Source organism: Rhipicephalus microplus, chromosome 2 (assembly GCF_043290135.1).
Source record: "Rhipicephalus microplus isolate Deutch F79 chromosome 2, USDA_Rmic, whole genome shotgun sequence".
Taxonomy (NCBI): Eukaryota; Metazoa; Arthropoda; class Arachnida; order Ixodida; family Ixodidae; genus Rhipicephalus; species Rhipicephalus microplus.
This window is the reverse complement of record NC_134701.1, coordinates 269,768,704-269,785,669: the sequence shown is the minus strand read 5'-3', so window position 1 is coordinate 269,785,669 and position 16,966 is coordinate 269,768,704. Positions and strand designations below refer to the sequence as shown.

Here is a 16,966-nt window from a genome sequence, read left to right as displayed (position 1 = left end):
AATATACAACTATACTTAATGTGTGATAATTCTGCTACTAATATTATCATAAATTGGTCCGAAAGCATTTATGCAAGTGAGGGAGGAAACACAATATGCGTACCAAGCTGGCAACTGCAGCTGGATGGGGCCGAACTCCTGCACAGTATTCAGGATGAACGATTGCAAACAAATGTACTGGACGTAGAGGAAGAAAGACTAGAAAATGAACGAAAGACAAAACATGACAGATCACGGAAGCTAAAACGAACCTTGACGAGTGGCGCAAGGAACGAGGACAGTGACGGCACAAGGACACATCAGGCGCGCACTTCTTGTAACCTTCTCTGTGCTAGTAATCTTGCACTACTTGTAATCGGTTTCAGGCATGAACCAGTTGTCTCAAACCAAACTTTTATTCTTCTTTAGTAAAGTGTCAAGAAATGAATGCAGTACACCATGAGAAATAGAAAAACAAGCCTGAAAGTAATTTTATTAGAAAAGTGTTCAAGAGCATAACTGGTATTCAGGACTGCAAGGTGGTCTTGACGCCACCAATCGACCTATGCACTCTGTCCGCGGTCTGAATGCTTCTCTGAGCAGCAGTATCAGGCAACGAGATGCACACTATGCACTCTGAAAGTGCCAAACCGGTTCTTTAGTTTTCCTCGCTGCAACCTCGCATGGTGCCAGCCCTTTCCCTGACCGCTGTTGTGACTTCACTCTTCTCGGTTGGGTTTTGACTGACTGAACATGGGTTACGTCTGGCGGTAGTTATTTAGAGACCTTTCACACGAACGAGAGTAGATGAAAGGCTTAAATAGAACAGAGTTCAACGATCCCTTCACAAGTCTCTTCACAAAAATCTTTTCTCCAGCACCCATTATTGACTGATGGATACCTATCTCAATGTGAAATCAGTGATAAATGGCATCTATCTGTCTATCTATCTATCTATCTATCTATCTATCTATCTATCTATCTATCTATCTATCTATCTATCTATCTATCTATCTATCTATCTATCTATCTATCTATCTATCTATCTATCTATCTATCTATCTATCTATCTATCTATCTATCTATCTATCTATCTATCTATCTATCTATCTATCTATCTATCTATCTATCTATCTATCTATCTATCTATCTATCTATCTATCTATCTATCTATCTATCTATCTATCTATCTATCTATCTATCTGTCTGTCTGTCTGTCTGTCTGTCTGTCTGTCTGTCTGTCTGTCTGTCTGTCTGTCTGTCTGTCTGTCTGTCTGTCTGTCTGTCTGTCTGTCTGTCTGTCTGTCTGTCTGTCTGTCTATCTATCTATCTATCTATCTATCTATCTATCTATCTATCTATCTATCTATCTATCTATCTATCTATCTATTTCATTGGCAATTTTATTTGACTGTGCCTCACTCTGCGATTTATTATTCACAACCTGCACCATCATCCCCACTATCACTACCACCCCCGACACCACCGGAGTCATCATCATCATCATCAACACAATACGCCTAACACCTTCTCCTCTAGAAGTTTGGAAAAGTATCCTGTGCTATTTAAGGAAGGCTTAATGAAACCTTCTGTAAAACGTGTAATCGGTAAAGCCTGAGCTATTTCGTATTGCAGAACGCCGTACCGATATGGCGTTCTAATAGTTTCTTTCAGACATTCAGCAAGACACGCAGCGTGGCCGTTTCTATTTCTTTCTCTCTCTCTCTCTCAATATAAGCGTGACTCTAAATGTTCGGGTCAGTCCAAACGTTACTGAAACTAGTGAATCGAAAGTGTGCTGTGTCTTTGGCGCTGGGATAAAGGTTGACTACACACACAATATATTTTTTTTTGTATTTTTCGCGTCAGCAAAAGGTGTGCCAGCAACCGAAGGCAAAGTCTTCCGTTTACCGGCTTCAAAGAGAGCGGCTTCTTTTGCGGCGAGAAAGAAAAAGGAAAATAAGACAGATGCCAACAAGTAAATCCAGAGAAAAGAAAAGGGAAGAAGACTGGCTTTGGTTTCCCACGAGCTGCATGAGGTCATCGGGCAGGTGCTTTGGGTCGCGGTCGAAGGATCGCGCGCGCCCGATTAAGATATATGCTCTACGCTCGCCTATACCGCTGTGCCAGCGCGGGGCGACCTCTTCCAGAACCTGGAATATTGCTATTCTGCTACGTGCGCTGTTCGCGGTCGTATAGTATATGTATGTACGGCGCGCGCGCATCTTCGCGTATGCTGTTCCCGTTTTAGAAAGTGAGCAAGAACGCATTCACCCCGAAGTCTTTTTCCTTTTGCTATCCTATAAGAGATATACCAAAGGCTCTTACTTTCCCTCTTATCTGAAAGTTGTGGTTAGACAGCGCATACACATAGTCGATCGAACGTCACAGAGTTTGGCAACTGCGCACGACCACGTCTCGATTTTGTACAGTCTTCCTTCGTGCTTCACGATTCCTTCGGCGCCAGTGGCACAAAGTCGAGCGATGGAATCACTTCTTGTAATATTCAACAGGAACGGTATCGATTCACGGCTGGTTAAGACGCTAAACCTAACGCTCCAATCTAGAGATTTCGCTCAGCCGTTACAAATATAGCCAGACTTACATGCTTGCTCGGATATAACACCATCTTTTATGAGGCTACGTTCCATGTGTAACCTCTATAGACGCCCATCTGCGTATAGCTTACGTAGGTGGGGCTTCCATACGCTCAGGTCAATGACCTGTAAACGGCAGTCGCACCCAATGCAGCCTGGCTTTATTGCCGTCTTAGTAGGAAGCGGGTCCGCTTGCTTTCAAAATAGATAAAAAATGAGAACCATATTTTCGAGATTATATTGTAGTAAACTACGCCTTGGAAATGCGCGTTGTTTATGTTTTAGCTCTCATTACATACTGGTTTCCGCAAAACTCCCGCTTGTCCTGAACGGCCGTATGCTTCCGCTCCAGCCTATTTTCACGATGCTAGATTTTTTTTTTTTGCGTGAGCTTTAAAAACGTGTCAGTGCATCACTGCATCCACCTCCACCCAGTGTTTTGTTCTTTTAGCGCTCCTCCTATCGAGGAAGTCCTGCAAATGAACGAACTAAGCAAAAGTGAGGGAACTCTAAACTCGACGTCTACGGAACATCCACCTCTAAATATCCCAACTCGTTTGTCCGAAGCGTGTCCCATACTAATCGCTCCATACGTAGAATTCGCATACGTCTGCATCAAGGACGGAATTCATCGCTTCCACTGTTGTAATTGCAGGGCGTAATTGCGCGAGACGGAAACAGAAACTGTACCATGTCCCGCACGTGCACACACTCCTGCCGCTTTCCTGAAAGCCCTTGTGCTTAATTGGGTGCTGGATAGATAGCCGGCTGGCTAGCCGGCCGGCTAGTCGGCCAGCTCTCGCCGACGCCGGACATTCCGCTTTCCCAGCCGTGGCGAGCCGCTTGTGTGCGCACGCAGGACCGTTGTTCGGGAAGCAGGCAAAAAGAACGTGCCGCGAAGCGCAGGTGAGCAAGACGACTGTGCCGCGGCGGCTCACTGTTTATTTTCGCGTATACTCACTATACGTCTCGTCTCAGCGCGAGATTTCGTGTGTATACGCAGGAAGCTTTTGCCGCACCCCAAGTGTGTTTGATCCTCGCGGAAGCTGTTCTTCCTAGCCCAGCCGCATAGAAGCAGCGAAGTGCGGAAACAACAACACCGGTGACTGCCTCACCGCCTCCTGTGTTGTTGTGGTGGCATGCGGCGGCACAAACGCATGCATTCGAGGCAGGTCGCGGAAGTGGACGTGTCTACCAGCTACTGACTTCCCGGGCGTGTCCCGCAGCGTGGCTACGTTGTTTCATGAGCAGCCGATTCGCTTCGGCGACAGCCGAGAAAGGATAGCGCGCTGGCGCGCCGAGGATTTACGGCGCAGTCACTCAAGGGTATAAGGCCAATCCGAGGCGAGGCATAGAGGAACGGTCATAGTGCGACAGCTTGCCTCGAGCTGCCGCAGCAACGCTTTCCCGCAACTCCGTTCCCTATTTACGGGGCGAGAGCGAAGGTGACTGCGCAGAAGGAGAGAGGAAGGAATTGTGAGAGGTGGGACGAAGGCAACGAGTTGAACGAGAAAACAAAAGGAGTGACCGAGAGAGGTGATAACGGAGAAATCGCTCGAGCGCCGCTTTCGCTCATCAAGTGCGTGCGTGGGTCCTGGAGCGTGACCCTCGACGTTCCCGTGGCGATCGGGCCTGCCCGCATCCTTGGGGGTTGTTCGCCTTGGTTATTCGGAGCTGGCCGTATTAAGATGAAAAAAAAAGGAAAAAAAGAGGGCATATTTATCAAACAGCTCGAATGGAACGTAAGAGCAAAAGTGATGGAAAAGACGGCTGGATATATAGACTATATACGGTGAATGGGGCGGCCGGCACGTATATATAGTTATATATAGTTAGAACAAAGGGAGCCTCTATGAGGAACGTAGTGTTTTGCATGGTGGCATGGCAACCACGTGAGAGGGGCAAAATGCTTCGCGTAAATTAGGAGACTCGGCTGCCATTTCTCTCGTTGTATTTTCGAGTAATGCAAGTATAGACGATCAAGGCTTATGATTAAAGTGGCTGGCTAATGTCGTGGTGCCCTGGTTACTCCTGCACCTGTCGCCCTTGTGTGCAGGGAGAAGAGGAACTTTCTGTGGATATAAAGAAGTGGCAGCGAAACCTGCGAAAGTAAAGGATGTTTCTTGTTACAATCCACCCCCCCCCCCCCCCCCCCCCTCCGCCCACCTGCCGAATTTCGGGTTTGTTCAAGAGCCGTAGTAAAAAAAAATTACGCCTGTCTTGCTTACAAAACAAAAAAATCGTGTGCTAGATAAGTAATTTGAAAAGGGGGACCAACGGTCGCCATTTAAGGGGGAGACAGGTAGGGAGAGAAGTTAGGCACACTGTAATTAACACCACACTACAACCCTTGCTTACGTATTTTTCATTAAAACTATTACAATACCTTGTTACGCAGAAAACAAACAAACAAACAAACAAACGCATGAAAGATACCATGAGCAGTAACACGCTGCACAGGACAAAACCAAGTGAAAATACTTGCGCCTCGTCTGCCTTGAACGCTCAAAGGCCTCACGAGAGAAAAGCTTCGCTGAAGTTTGTTATATTCATTTTTCAGTCTCCCATTTCAATAAAAAGCGAATTCAGAGGTCATCACCGTTGCGAAAAGCGCAAATGCGCCAAGCCTTCGATTAACGTAGCGCAAAAAACTTCATTGTTGCGCTATCGCTGGCTTTCGCAGTGCGAACGAGTCGTTTCCTCAGTGGCGACGCCTCTTTCACAACGTCTACAAACGTCACTCGAACAAGCGATGCTCGATGCCGTCGGTGTTGCGGCAACAGGTGCCGCAACTCGTAGTTCTTGCTTTTAGAGGCGCGTCGAATTTCGTGCTTTGCAAAAACACGCGCGCCTTGTTCGCTTCGCGGAAACACAGACAGAGGCGTCGTCGTCGTCTTCAAGCGGTGGCTTCCGTCATGTTCCCGAAGTCACAAAAGACGCGTACGATAGGCGCGGTTCGCCACTGCCTTTTGAACAGGGCGTGAATGACGGCGCGCTTTCGCGACGCCGGACGACAAACGGGACGACGTTATACAAAACACCTGGAAGCGTGAAATCGGGAAGTCAATTGTGCAACTCTCGCTAGTAGCGTGCAGTGCTACGGAGCGTAGAAGCTTGCGCGAGTCACCAAAGTGTCGAAATGAGAAGGCCACGCTATTCACATTAGTAAAAAAAAAAAAAAAAGGGGGGGGGGGGACACACACGTAATGAAAACCTGCACGTCGAGGAATTACGAAAAAAACGCGAGTACAGTAACAGGGACACTTTGTTTGCTACAAGTCGTCTTTTGCTTTGCGACAGGGCCTTCAAAATGATCCTCGGCATGTCTGAAACGGAATTTGCAATGCATTGTACAAAGCAGAGGGTCTCGATTGGCTGCTTGTGCTATGCGTCACCAGGTGCCCAATGTGCCACTCCCTGGCTACACGCCTTTGCGCGTCAACTTAAATTGAACCTCTTTGGCTCTCACCGGGTTCATCATGAAAGCAACAACGTGGTGACATGATGTCGATGTCTTGGGAAGTGGACCTTGCATTTTTCTTTTCAAGCGAAAGCTTTAGGCGCCTCACCACATGCCAAACTTGACCACCGGCGCGGGCAACGTCAACGCGAGCAAAAAAAAAAAAAAAAAATCTTCACCACAGAATGACGTCAACAAGTTACGTTATCATGAGGTCAAAGATTGCGAGAATTCGGGAGGTAACTATGACGTCACGTAATGACGTCATTACATGTCATCGGCGCTTGAGCAAAGTTTCATGGAAAGATCGCGGAGGCAGCGGGAAACCAGGTTTGAAGTTTGTTTCACCACAGTTCTACAAAGTTAACTATTTTTCTTTTTACCACACATGCATGAAAAGCTGGTGTGCTGAAATCGCGCAATGCCTCTGATCATGGAGGGAACACAAAATTATGTTAATGACAGGAAGCCTTCGGATGGGGGCCGGCGAGGATCAATACATCGATTTGAAGAACAAGTGAATAAGATGTCTTTCGCTGTAGATTCGTACGACTGAATAAGGATCCCTGTAAGTTTTAACACGATAGCATTAAAAGCATGGTGTCGGCATCGTTGGTTGTCAGCTAAAAATCATCATCTTGTGCGTGACCGAAAACTCGAGAAAGATGTTAATAAAATAAATAACGAATAATTCTGGGTCCGAGTGAGTCTTTTGCACGTTAAGCGGGTGTTCTACCACACAGCCATGCGTCTGCTTGTGAACACAGCGAAAATATCTTCCTCTTCGTGTGAAAGTAACTTCCATGCTTTACAAGCACATGCGTCCTGTATAGATGCTTCACAATGCAACATGAAGCGCTGCAGTAATAATGCCTGGCACAAGTGTACACCGCCATCGGGCGTCAGAGCATGCGATTATCATAATGACGTCATGGTCTAAAGCTGGTCACTCACTACAAGAGGCACACATGTTACTTTGCCTATTCTCTTGAGCCACGTAGTGAGTGCCTAGCAAGTTCGAAAATATTTCATGCACCCATGCAGTGTTTGAAGTACGCTGCAGGGACAGGATATCGCTATCACGTTCAACTCTTAAAGGTGAAGCTGAAGGGTGCCCCATTTTTTGTTTATTTTTTTCTTTCAGTCTTGTCCGTCTTGCGTTCTTCCAAGCACACTGTCAATCAGTAAAGTTCATACTATCTTGTCACTCGTGAGGAGAAACCAAACAGTATACTCAGAGTGGGTGGTAGAAGCTAACTAAAGAAAGAAAACACACATTACCCAGTGAGATATCCAGCAAAAGACCTTCAGAGACGTTGTGTTCCCGACGCAGATTATCCCAGCTTACTCTATTTAAAAGCGCGGCAGGAGCCCATAATCGTCTACGAAACGTCTCGCAGTAGCATGGACAACACGTGGCCAGTTCTTCTTTCAGTGTTCATTGCTACGCGGAGAACTCCTGTCAGGAAATTGCGAGGGGCAGGGAAAACAGACATTTTCTTTCCCCATTCTATCCAGAAATAATAAAACATTTGGAAAATCTGAAATGTCAGCGCTAACAATAACTCATATTCCTTATTTCAAGAACAGAAAAGTAAACCACTCATACACGATTACACGTTACAGAAGACAACGAATTGAAGATCTTGCCATCTTTCGCGTAAAACATTAGATATGAAAATTTCGAAGTGCTTAATATCATTAACAGGTGAGGTTTTACGTGCTACATGACATAATTAATTGCGCAGTGTCTGACTCACTGTCATTAAATGTGTACACATGCACCACGTAGACGGCTACTGCTTTTTTTTCCCAACCAGATTTGACTGCACAAAAGGTAGGCCACTTTTAATCGTCTTCAAATAGGGACACATTGCGCAGCTTGCTGCGAAAATTTCCACAAAAAGATCATCGCAAATGAGGCACATTCGCAACTCGCACACGTGGACGTCTGCAGCAGCCTGGTAGTTATGTCTTTTAAATGTTGCTGAATGCGAAGACACTTCCACGGAGTTCACGGTTTCGACGTTCTTCACGAAGTCCCACACGCCAGCATTGGAGCGCATCCCGGGGAACGCCCTCTATTTCGTGACCTTTGAAAGCAGTCGTTGAATGTAGCCAGGACCCCGAATGGCATACAGCGTATTAGCATTGCAAAAAAAGAAAAGTATTCAAGGACCATGGCAGGGTCCTTCAATACCTTTAGTGAAGGGCTCCGAAGCGAAGTATCGAAGGACGATGCATTACAACGAAAAAGCTCTTAGCGAAACATGCGCCTTTTTTACGAGAGGCTTGAAAACATTGCCCCGTTTTTCACGTCATCATCATCTGCTCTAGAGCAGTGGGTGGCAAGTATATATATATATATATATATATATATATATATATATATATATATATATATATATATATATATATATATATATATATATATATGTGTGTGTGTGTGTGTGTGTGTGTGTGTGTGTGTGTGTGTGTGTATAGAATATCTTAAGGCTTGGTTCTGATTTAGCAGTGTTTAAAGGAGCTGGCAAAAATGAAACGTCGCGTTTTTAAAATGATGATAAGTTGTTTCAAGAATAGTGCTGTCTACTTCAGCTCAATATAGCACATCAAGTAAACTAACGCACACGAACATTTAGCAGCAATTTAATAGCTTTATATGGCAAATATTTAGACGTTTCCAACAGCTTTGGTCACACGAGCACACGACTTCGTTAGAACGATCGCTTCCTTCTGTTCCCTCTCCCGCTCCTCTCCCGCTTTCAAAATACCGTTACATGTGATGTCGGCAGTCAACAAATACCCACACAAACATATACGACGACCCTCCCGTAACTGAGATTGCCTATCACTCAGGCGACTTCTATCTGGAGGAGCTGAAGGCAAGTTCTGTTCATCAGGCGCGTCATCTTCGCTCATGGTTGGAATGCACAGTATCACCGCAAGGAAAAATCCCGCGTTCTTAGGGTATGTAAATAAATAAAATAAAATAAATAAAAAGCAAAAAGAACGTGCATGAAATTTCGATCATGGACCCCCGCTTTAGTTTTGCGTTTACTCTGTTCCGGCGTGCGATTTCAATACGGCACGGTGATATCCGTCGACACCGCGCTCGACACACGTCCCGGAACGAGAGTTTAAGCGAACTGTTACCGGCGAGACAGCGGGGAGCGCCTTCCGTCAACGTCGTTGCAGAGACGACGACATGGCTTAACCCGTGGCCCAGCACCGCATTTTCTTCGCACCCAAATCTTTGTTTATTATTAGAAATATTTCTTGCTTCCCCCGGCTGCCACTCTGAGCCGGCATCCCAAAACACGAGTCGGGCGCACGACGGTGTGGCGAGAAGGGTGTGGCGAGGGGGAGGCTCCGGCAGACAAGGAAACAAGGTCATAGCGAGTCCCCCTCTCTGGTCGAGCCCGCCCGCCGTATAAAATCTAGAACAAGTTCAGGGTGAAATAGTTGCTTGGCTTGGCATTGATCCCCGTGGATGCGGCGCGCGACGACCTGCAACGACGAACAGCCACAACGTCGTCGTCTCTTCGCACAAGACGCCGACGGTGCGCCACCCACGCCCACCGCCCACACGGCGAAGGACCGCCGCCGAATCGGTTATTGCCCCAACGCGCGCTGCAGTGATCGGACGTACGACATCGACCTTGTGCCGTACTGCGAGGCTTTTTCGCGTCCAGCGCCGCGGTATCTTCCCTTGTGTCTCACCCCGGGCTACCTAATCCGGTGCCCACGGACGTTCTCTCGTCGACGACTCGCTGCTCCCTTGCCGGACTATTAGAGTGGACTACTCGCTTGAAGTCGGACCTTTTGACCGTGTTTGTGAAACGCCGGGTCGGAATCACCGCTGCCAGGATGTTGCCAGCCGTAAGTACACGGTGGTGCCATCTCTTTCTTGGTCGCTTGGCCTCGCGAAACTTCGTAATAACGAATTTCGTGGCATTCGAGAAAAGAGACGCGAGTTGGCCGTCGCCGAGATATAAAATATAGACTTGATACGCGACACTTCGATACGAGTTTTGCTTTACCATCTTAACATTCTCGAACCAGAGAAATAAACGCAGTTAACTGGTATAGCTTTCGCGAGCGATTTCGCTGTAACGAGAGCTCACCTCACGGCTTTCATGATTCGCGCGAGTTTCGAAGTGTGTTCGGCACTTTTATTTCATTCCAAATATCTCTTTACTTCTACGGGTCTTATTCGGAACAAATTATACGTTTATGCACCAAGGTATTAGTTTCCTGTTATCGCATAGAACGCCGTAAGGTTAAAGAAATCCAGAGATGTGAATGGCACAGTACGTCTGTTAAGTGAGTAACTTTCATGCTATATATACCTGTGCTTCTCTTGGGAATATTTAAACACATTTTAAGGTGCTTAAATAAGTGCGCACAACAAAACAGTTCTTTTTCATTCTGATTAACGAGGGTGAGAAAACGTAAAAAAAATATTGTTGTTCGTATTGTCGTGGACATTAGTATACATTTGGAGGGTGCAGCTGTGTACAACTACAAAAGCAAATAGGTCGGTATATTTGCCTGAATAGTTGTTAGCACTATCTAACCATACTAATAGGGCATAGCAGAAAAATATTATTAATAATAAAAAAGTGTAGGCTGCATTCAAGTGGTCAAAAAGGTAATCAGTGGGGAAATGGTTTACAGCGCTAGAACACTGCTCGACATTATCGAAATGGATAATCTATGCACAGACATGTAAGTTAAACCTCCTGTTTTATAGCGTAATGAGACAAACCTTCGTGCTAAGAAAAATTACTTCATGTGTCCTGGATGAACGTATAAAAACATAAACAGTAATTTACTTTATTCGCTACATGCACGGGAGATGAACGTGCGCACGCACTTGCATTTACCAAGTGGTTCAATCCAACGATGTTCTGTTGAAAGTACTGCAGCGCAACGGAAAGTCCCTCTTGGAAGACATGATGCATAACACTGTCAACCTAAATTATGCCAAGTTTGGCCACCGTTATCGCTTAAGAAAATGCATTTCTTTTCAATGTTTGTCCAGTTCATCGCAGGGCTTATATAGACAGCTTAAATTAAAACGAACCAAAGTATATGGGAACTGTGCGTTTCAAAACCACGATATCGTTATAAAGTGCGCCGTGGTGGAGAACTCCGGGCTGAGCTAGTGTTTTTTTAACGTGCGCCTAAATCTGTGTACTCGGGTGTCTTTGCGTTTCTCCCAATCGAAACGCGGCCGCCGTGGATGGCAATCGAGCCTGCGTTCTGAAGTTTAACACAAGTTTGATTATCTCCAGTGTACGGGCGCCTAACATTATCATCTCTGAGCGAAAATATTAGCGCATCTGTCGTGACGAATTTGAGAACATCAACGAATCTTGACATCACTGCAACTTGTATTGCTATGAAAACGACGCTAACATTGTATAGCGTTTCTATGCAGTGGCATCATCTAAGTTTACGTATATAAAATGAAAAAAGAACGCAAATCGACTTCGAAAAATGTTTTGTGTGAATATTCTCGATGTTCAACGTGGAATTAAAAGGAAGATGCAAGCAGCCTACACAAAGGGAGGTCTTCTCTACGTGAGCGCATAATTTGTCGTGTCCCTTGAATAGTCCTGAAGAAATAAGCAACGATGTTTCAGGCATCTTTATAACTATGCTCTGAGCCACTGAGTTCATCAAGGACTGAACAGCCATTACTAACTATGTAGTCAATCCAGCAATTTTTTTTTCTTGGCAGTGCGCCTGAAGGACTTCCGATAAAGTTGTTAGCGTGATATAGAACACACAAAGCGAAGCAAAGCCTAATATAGCACGGTCATTACGAATAGTTTCGTAACCATAATATGCTCAAGCAGAACTACCGAGAAGCCAAGTGATTGCAAAGAAATCGAAGTCTGGTTCGATTGGAACGTGATGCTAAAGCATAAACTAGTCGAAGAAGATGACAGAGAAGAGAGAGAAATGATACACACAACAACTTTCATAGTGGGTGTCACTTTTGTCTCTTGTCCTCCGCCTTCTTGATTGGTTTATGCTTTAGGCCAAGCTGTCAACTCGTTTTGGACAACCATGGTTCGTGCAGCTGCCCGAGGGACAACCACTATAATGAGGAACGGGCAAAAAAAAATTTTCAGAAATCTGACGCGCAGAACACTTCGCAAGGCAGGCACTGAGTTCATGTAGTCACACTTGAATGCTGTCTTTTCCCAATGTACGGGGTGCCAGAAAAAAATGGAGCACAGCGCAGAATCGAGTATACGTATATATTTAGTGTATGCCCCCTATTATGTAGTTCCGTGACAAGAGAGAACAGGAGCGAGGAAATAAAGTGGCTGTTATCTTGTTAGGAAAACAAAGGTCTCGCCATCATCTGCTGGTCACGACGAAGTAAGGCTCAAAGCCACACGGAATAGGCGTTTTAAAAAAGAAAATACAGAAGAAAAAGACTACAGAAGATATAAGATTTTGAGCCACCGTGTGGAGGGGGTGTCCACCCGTCTGCGATTTACGTCGAACCAGCGACGAAGGCCGCATCCAGTCGCAACAACATCCATGAAGATGGTACCGCTCGCTCGCGACGTGGACGTAAAACTTACGCGGTTTTGTGCAAAAAAAAAAAAAAGGTAAACTCCCTCACTTGAGCTGCACTTTAAAAATAGCCTCGGTAAGGCGTTACGTAATGAACAAGCGATCAAATAAACGCAAATGACACGGTGGTCTATTTGCGCAACGTAATGAGGTCACTTTGCCGCCGAGGCTGGCGCGGGGAGGAAAACGCGGCGTAAAACGCTTCGACCTCTTTTGTATGCAGCCCGCGCGTCTCACACGGGGATGCCGGTCGATAAGCGCGGAATGCGGAATACCTGCTCAACCTGCTCGGCTAATTCACGGGGCACCGGACCTGCCCCAAAAAATCACCACACGCCAGCTTCTAGGTACAGAACATTCGATTGTGGCGTTACAATTAGTACAGCCGTGGGAACACAGTACTCAATACGGTTAATTTGAAATTAGGTTGTAGGACATTGGTAAAAATAACAGCCAATAACCTGAGAAACACAACTTCTTCGATGGGAACGAAGTATTGCCGGTGGTTTTTAGTGAGAGGTCGTCAGAATAATTAGAAGTACTCACCTCTTTCGAGCAGTGTTCTTTTGGGCTTATATCGCCAACATGCCATGCCCACCCCTACACTTATCGGCCCTTGCTTATGCTCCTACTGGTATGCATTATAATTCGCCTACGTTCACTTGTGTTTACCCTCGTTCTGATGTACAGTATGGTACACTATTAAAAGGAACACGTTGATGAGCACCTTTAATATTGATGGCCTTCTAAATGAAAGTGAATGTAGAAACATTGTTCGTGCACACCTCTAGTCTGCCAAAACGTAGTTGAAATTGTCAACCACCAGTTATCTAAGCTACTGCACTTCGGCTGAAGAACGAGATCTAGATATACATTGTAACAGTGCAGCCGTCTGTACGTTTACCGGCCCGTCTGGCTGGATCAGTGGTTACAGGGCGCTCAGCTGTTGACCAGAAGGTCAAGGGTTCGATACCGGCCATGGCGGTCGCATTCAGATGGAGCTGAATCGGTAGACACCCGTGTATTGTGCCACGTCATCGCATGGTAAAGAGCTAACGACATTGAAATGTCGACGTCACAGTCCTTCGCGGGTGAGGGCGACATGCACAACTGTCATGAATACACATTACCTCCTTAAATAAAATTTTGGTTATAACTTCCATGAAAAAACTAAAAGTGAAGCCGGTTCAAGCATGAGCAAGTGCAACTTCACACGCATCTATTAGAGGTAACCCGACTCTATTACCGAGGCTGATAGCTTGATATTTCGAGAGTGAAGCTTTTCGCCAGTGCGTTCATAGATGTATAGTAAAGTTCAAATCTGGAATAAGAAATAAATCTCATGGGCCGATGGAATTGTGGCGTTTCGCAGGATGTTGTGCCTCATTACCATTTCTCACTGTCCTGATATAGCGCACTGTGCAACTGCGTCATATTGTTCCTTTGCTCTCGATAAATTGTACTAAGAAACAAAGTAAAGAAAATGTCACACTATCTCTAGTCATAAGATAGCCACGAAAAAGGTAAACAATAAATTCCTGATGTTGATGCTGCAATGAAACTAATCGTGAAGAGATGATACATAATCGCTTTCAAAACGATATGTATTGCAAAAACAGAAGAAAAAAGAACACATGCAATGATCTTTACAATATAAAAAAATAGACGACAAAAAGATGGCAAAAATATAAAAAGAAAGTACGAAGCGAACTATATGTCAGCGGTACTGTCTCTTTTTTTACTGACAGGTATTATTTTACACAACGTACAAGCGTTTGATCTACGCGCGCTGGAGCAAGATGTGTTATCGTGCACTTTAAACGGAGTTTAAGCATAACTCGACTGCCACTTTTGACGAAAGCATCACGCGGAACAACTGTATACAAAAAACTTTGACGACTTTGCTTCCCGTTGATTGGGAAACCTCGTGGGCTACGTCAAGAAAAAAAAAACGATAAAAAGAGTAAAGGAAAATAAGAGAGCAGCCGGGCTTCTGCGTAATTGGTTCACAAGGAACAAAAAGCGCGCTATGCGCTTTCGCAGTGGCCCATTAGCTCGAACGACTTTTGCAAAGTATCACAGAGTATACCAGCTGTCGAATAACGAACGCCCCAAGCGGCCACTTAAGGGCAAGTCGTTATAGCCGCTCAGAACCGAGCATGGTTGAAGGCAAACCCCGCGCCTCCTTTATGGCTCAACGGGGCGTGCGGACCCAGCTTGCGCAACAATTACGACAACCCATAGCGAGAAAGAAAATAGGGCGCAGCCTATGCGTGGTTTGAGAGTGTGGGGGAATGCAAGTGGTTGAAGTGCATTTCACTGAACGAATTATTATGAGAGTGAGTGAGTGAGTAACAATCAGGTCAGTTCAATGGAACCATTCCTGTTGCTCCGATTTGATTCCCTTTCATTGAATATTCAACGCTGGTGAACGAAGTGATGTGGCCGCAGTACTGCTCACACAGTGCCACTCACAGAGGGCCAATCACGGAGTACCTCTCACAGCACTGACCGTTTGCCAGAAGAAAAATGTCATCAGCACCACCTTTGTGTGCCCATCGCGAGGCAAATGCTTTTCCCGTGTTTCTCCAATGAATCCGGTCCTTGGATGCGGCCACGTTACGCACTCCGCCCCTACCTTTCAATTTCATCTGTGCACCTGACACTATGCCACCATCAGGAATGTCCACCCTGTCTTGGAACACAGTACGTTCACTCTTAATGAGAAGCTGTTATCTTTACTTAGATCTACATGCCGTATCTTATCAATTTCAAGTAATATATCCTTAACACATGTGTGCTTTCTGACCCCATGTGCTCTTTTCCTGTTCTGCGAGGAAAAACCATACTTGGAATATATTCGTTAAATTAAACCTGGTGCAGGATTCGATGGATATTGATTTGAAATCATGACCCTTGAAAAAAAGAAATTCTTCGAATTTTATCAGCTTCCTATTTTCGATCATTTTGCCTGCCAAAAGGATTGTATCATGCCGATAGTTCGTATCTTTACTCACGATGTTTTCTAAATGCATTCGTCAGTGTGTAGCCAGCAACCATGCCACTATTGAGGATGAAACCAACAATATTGCGTGTGACTGTGTATTCTCACACCCTCATTCACAAACCAATCGTATCCTTATCTTACAGTTTTCGAACGTCTTTGTACGCTGTATGGGCGTTATAGGGGCACAAGAATGGTAACAGGGTAAAAGATAACTAAAAGACACATTTGTGAATACTGACCTACTTTGATTATCAAACACACTAAAGACTCGATACGGATAAGGAAAAGCCGATATAAGGATATGGTTTGTTTGCAAATATGGGTCAACAATAACTTCTACTCAATAGACAGAACACTTCAGATGGCAGGCCATTTTCGGAAGTGAACGTCTTCGAACTTTGACCGAGTAACACTGCTATACGCATAAAAGTGGCTCAAATATACGCCTTTTCAAAGCAAGGTGCGATGTTCGAGCCCTAAATGAATATTCATTAGTGGGGGCTGTTCTCGTCATGACTTTTTACTCATCCTATAGCTTAGCCAACGAAAAGGTTAACACCAACACTCGCGCACTTCAGGCCATCATCTCTCTATCAGCGAATTGCAGAGTATAAAGTGACTGCTAATGCGTAGGTATCAGCTTTGACTGATTGCGGACCGGGGAATCAAAAGCTGGCTTAAAACTGGTTTTACGTGACTTAGAAATAGTGAATTTTGACTGCATCAAGGGCGAGTGAATCATCATCATCATCATCATCATCATCATCATCATCATCATCATCATCAGCAGCAGCAGCAGCTGCAGCAGCAGCGGGGGCGGCCTGACTACGCTCACTGCAGGACAAAGGCCTCTCCCACGTTCTGCCACTCAACTCGATCCTGTGCTTGCTGCTGCCACTTTACACCCGCACACTTCCTAATTTCATCTGCCCACCTAACTTTCTGTCTGCCCTTCACCCGCTTGACTTCTCTTGGAATCCAGTCTGTGTTTCTTAATGAGCAGTGGCTATCTTGCCTTAGCGCTACGGGCCCGGCCCATGACCATTTCTTCTTCACGATTTCGACTAAGATGTCCTTAACACTAGTTTGTTTCCGCGAGTGAATAGCGGTCCGTTAAGTCCTTCCTGTTATAGGAGAAAATGAGATATGTGATCATTGGCATACGAAAGGGCATGTTCACACCGATTTAGCCGCATAACAGAGCACGGGAGCGTGAGACTGTTAAGTGAATACCCGAATGAGCCAGCACATCAAGCAAGCTTTCGGGCAGAGCATGTTAACACACTTGGAGAGGGATAGAGAGAGAGACTAAACGGCTTTATT

General features: G+C 45.4%; 1 protein-coding gene across 1 annotated transcript in view; it reads left to right on the top strand.

Moving 5' to 3' along the window:
* Positions 1-9,727: 9,727 nt before the first annotated feature.
* LOC119169984 (uncharacterized) overlaps positions 9,728-16,966 on the top strand; it is a 32,488-nt gene continuing 25,249 nt past the window's right edge. The window contains exon 1 of the mRNA XM_037420989.2: positions 9,728-9,918. Coding sequence (XP_037276886.1) covers positions 9,907-9,918 — 12 coding nt within the window. The 5' untranslated portion in view covers positions 9,728-9,906. The remainder of the gene's footprint in view (positions 9,919-16,966) is intronic.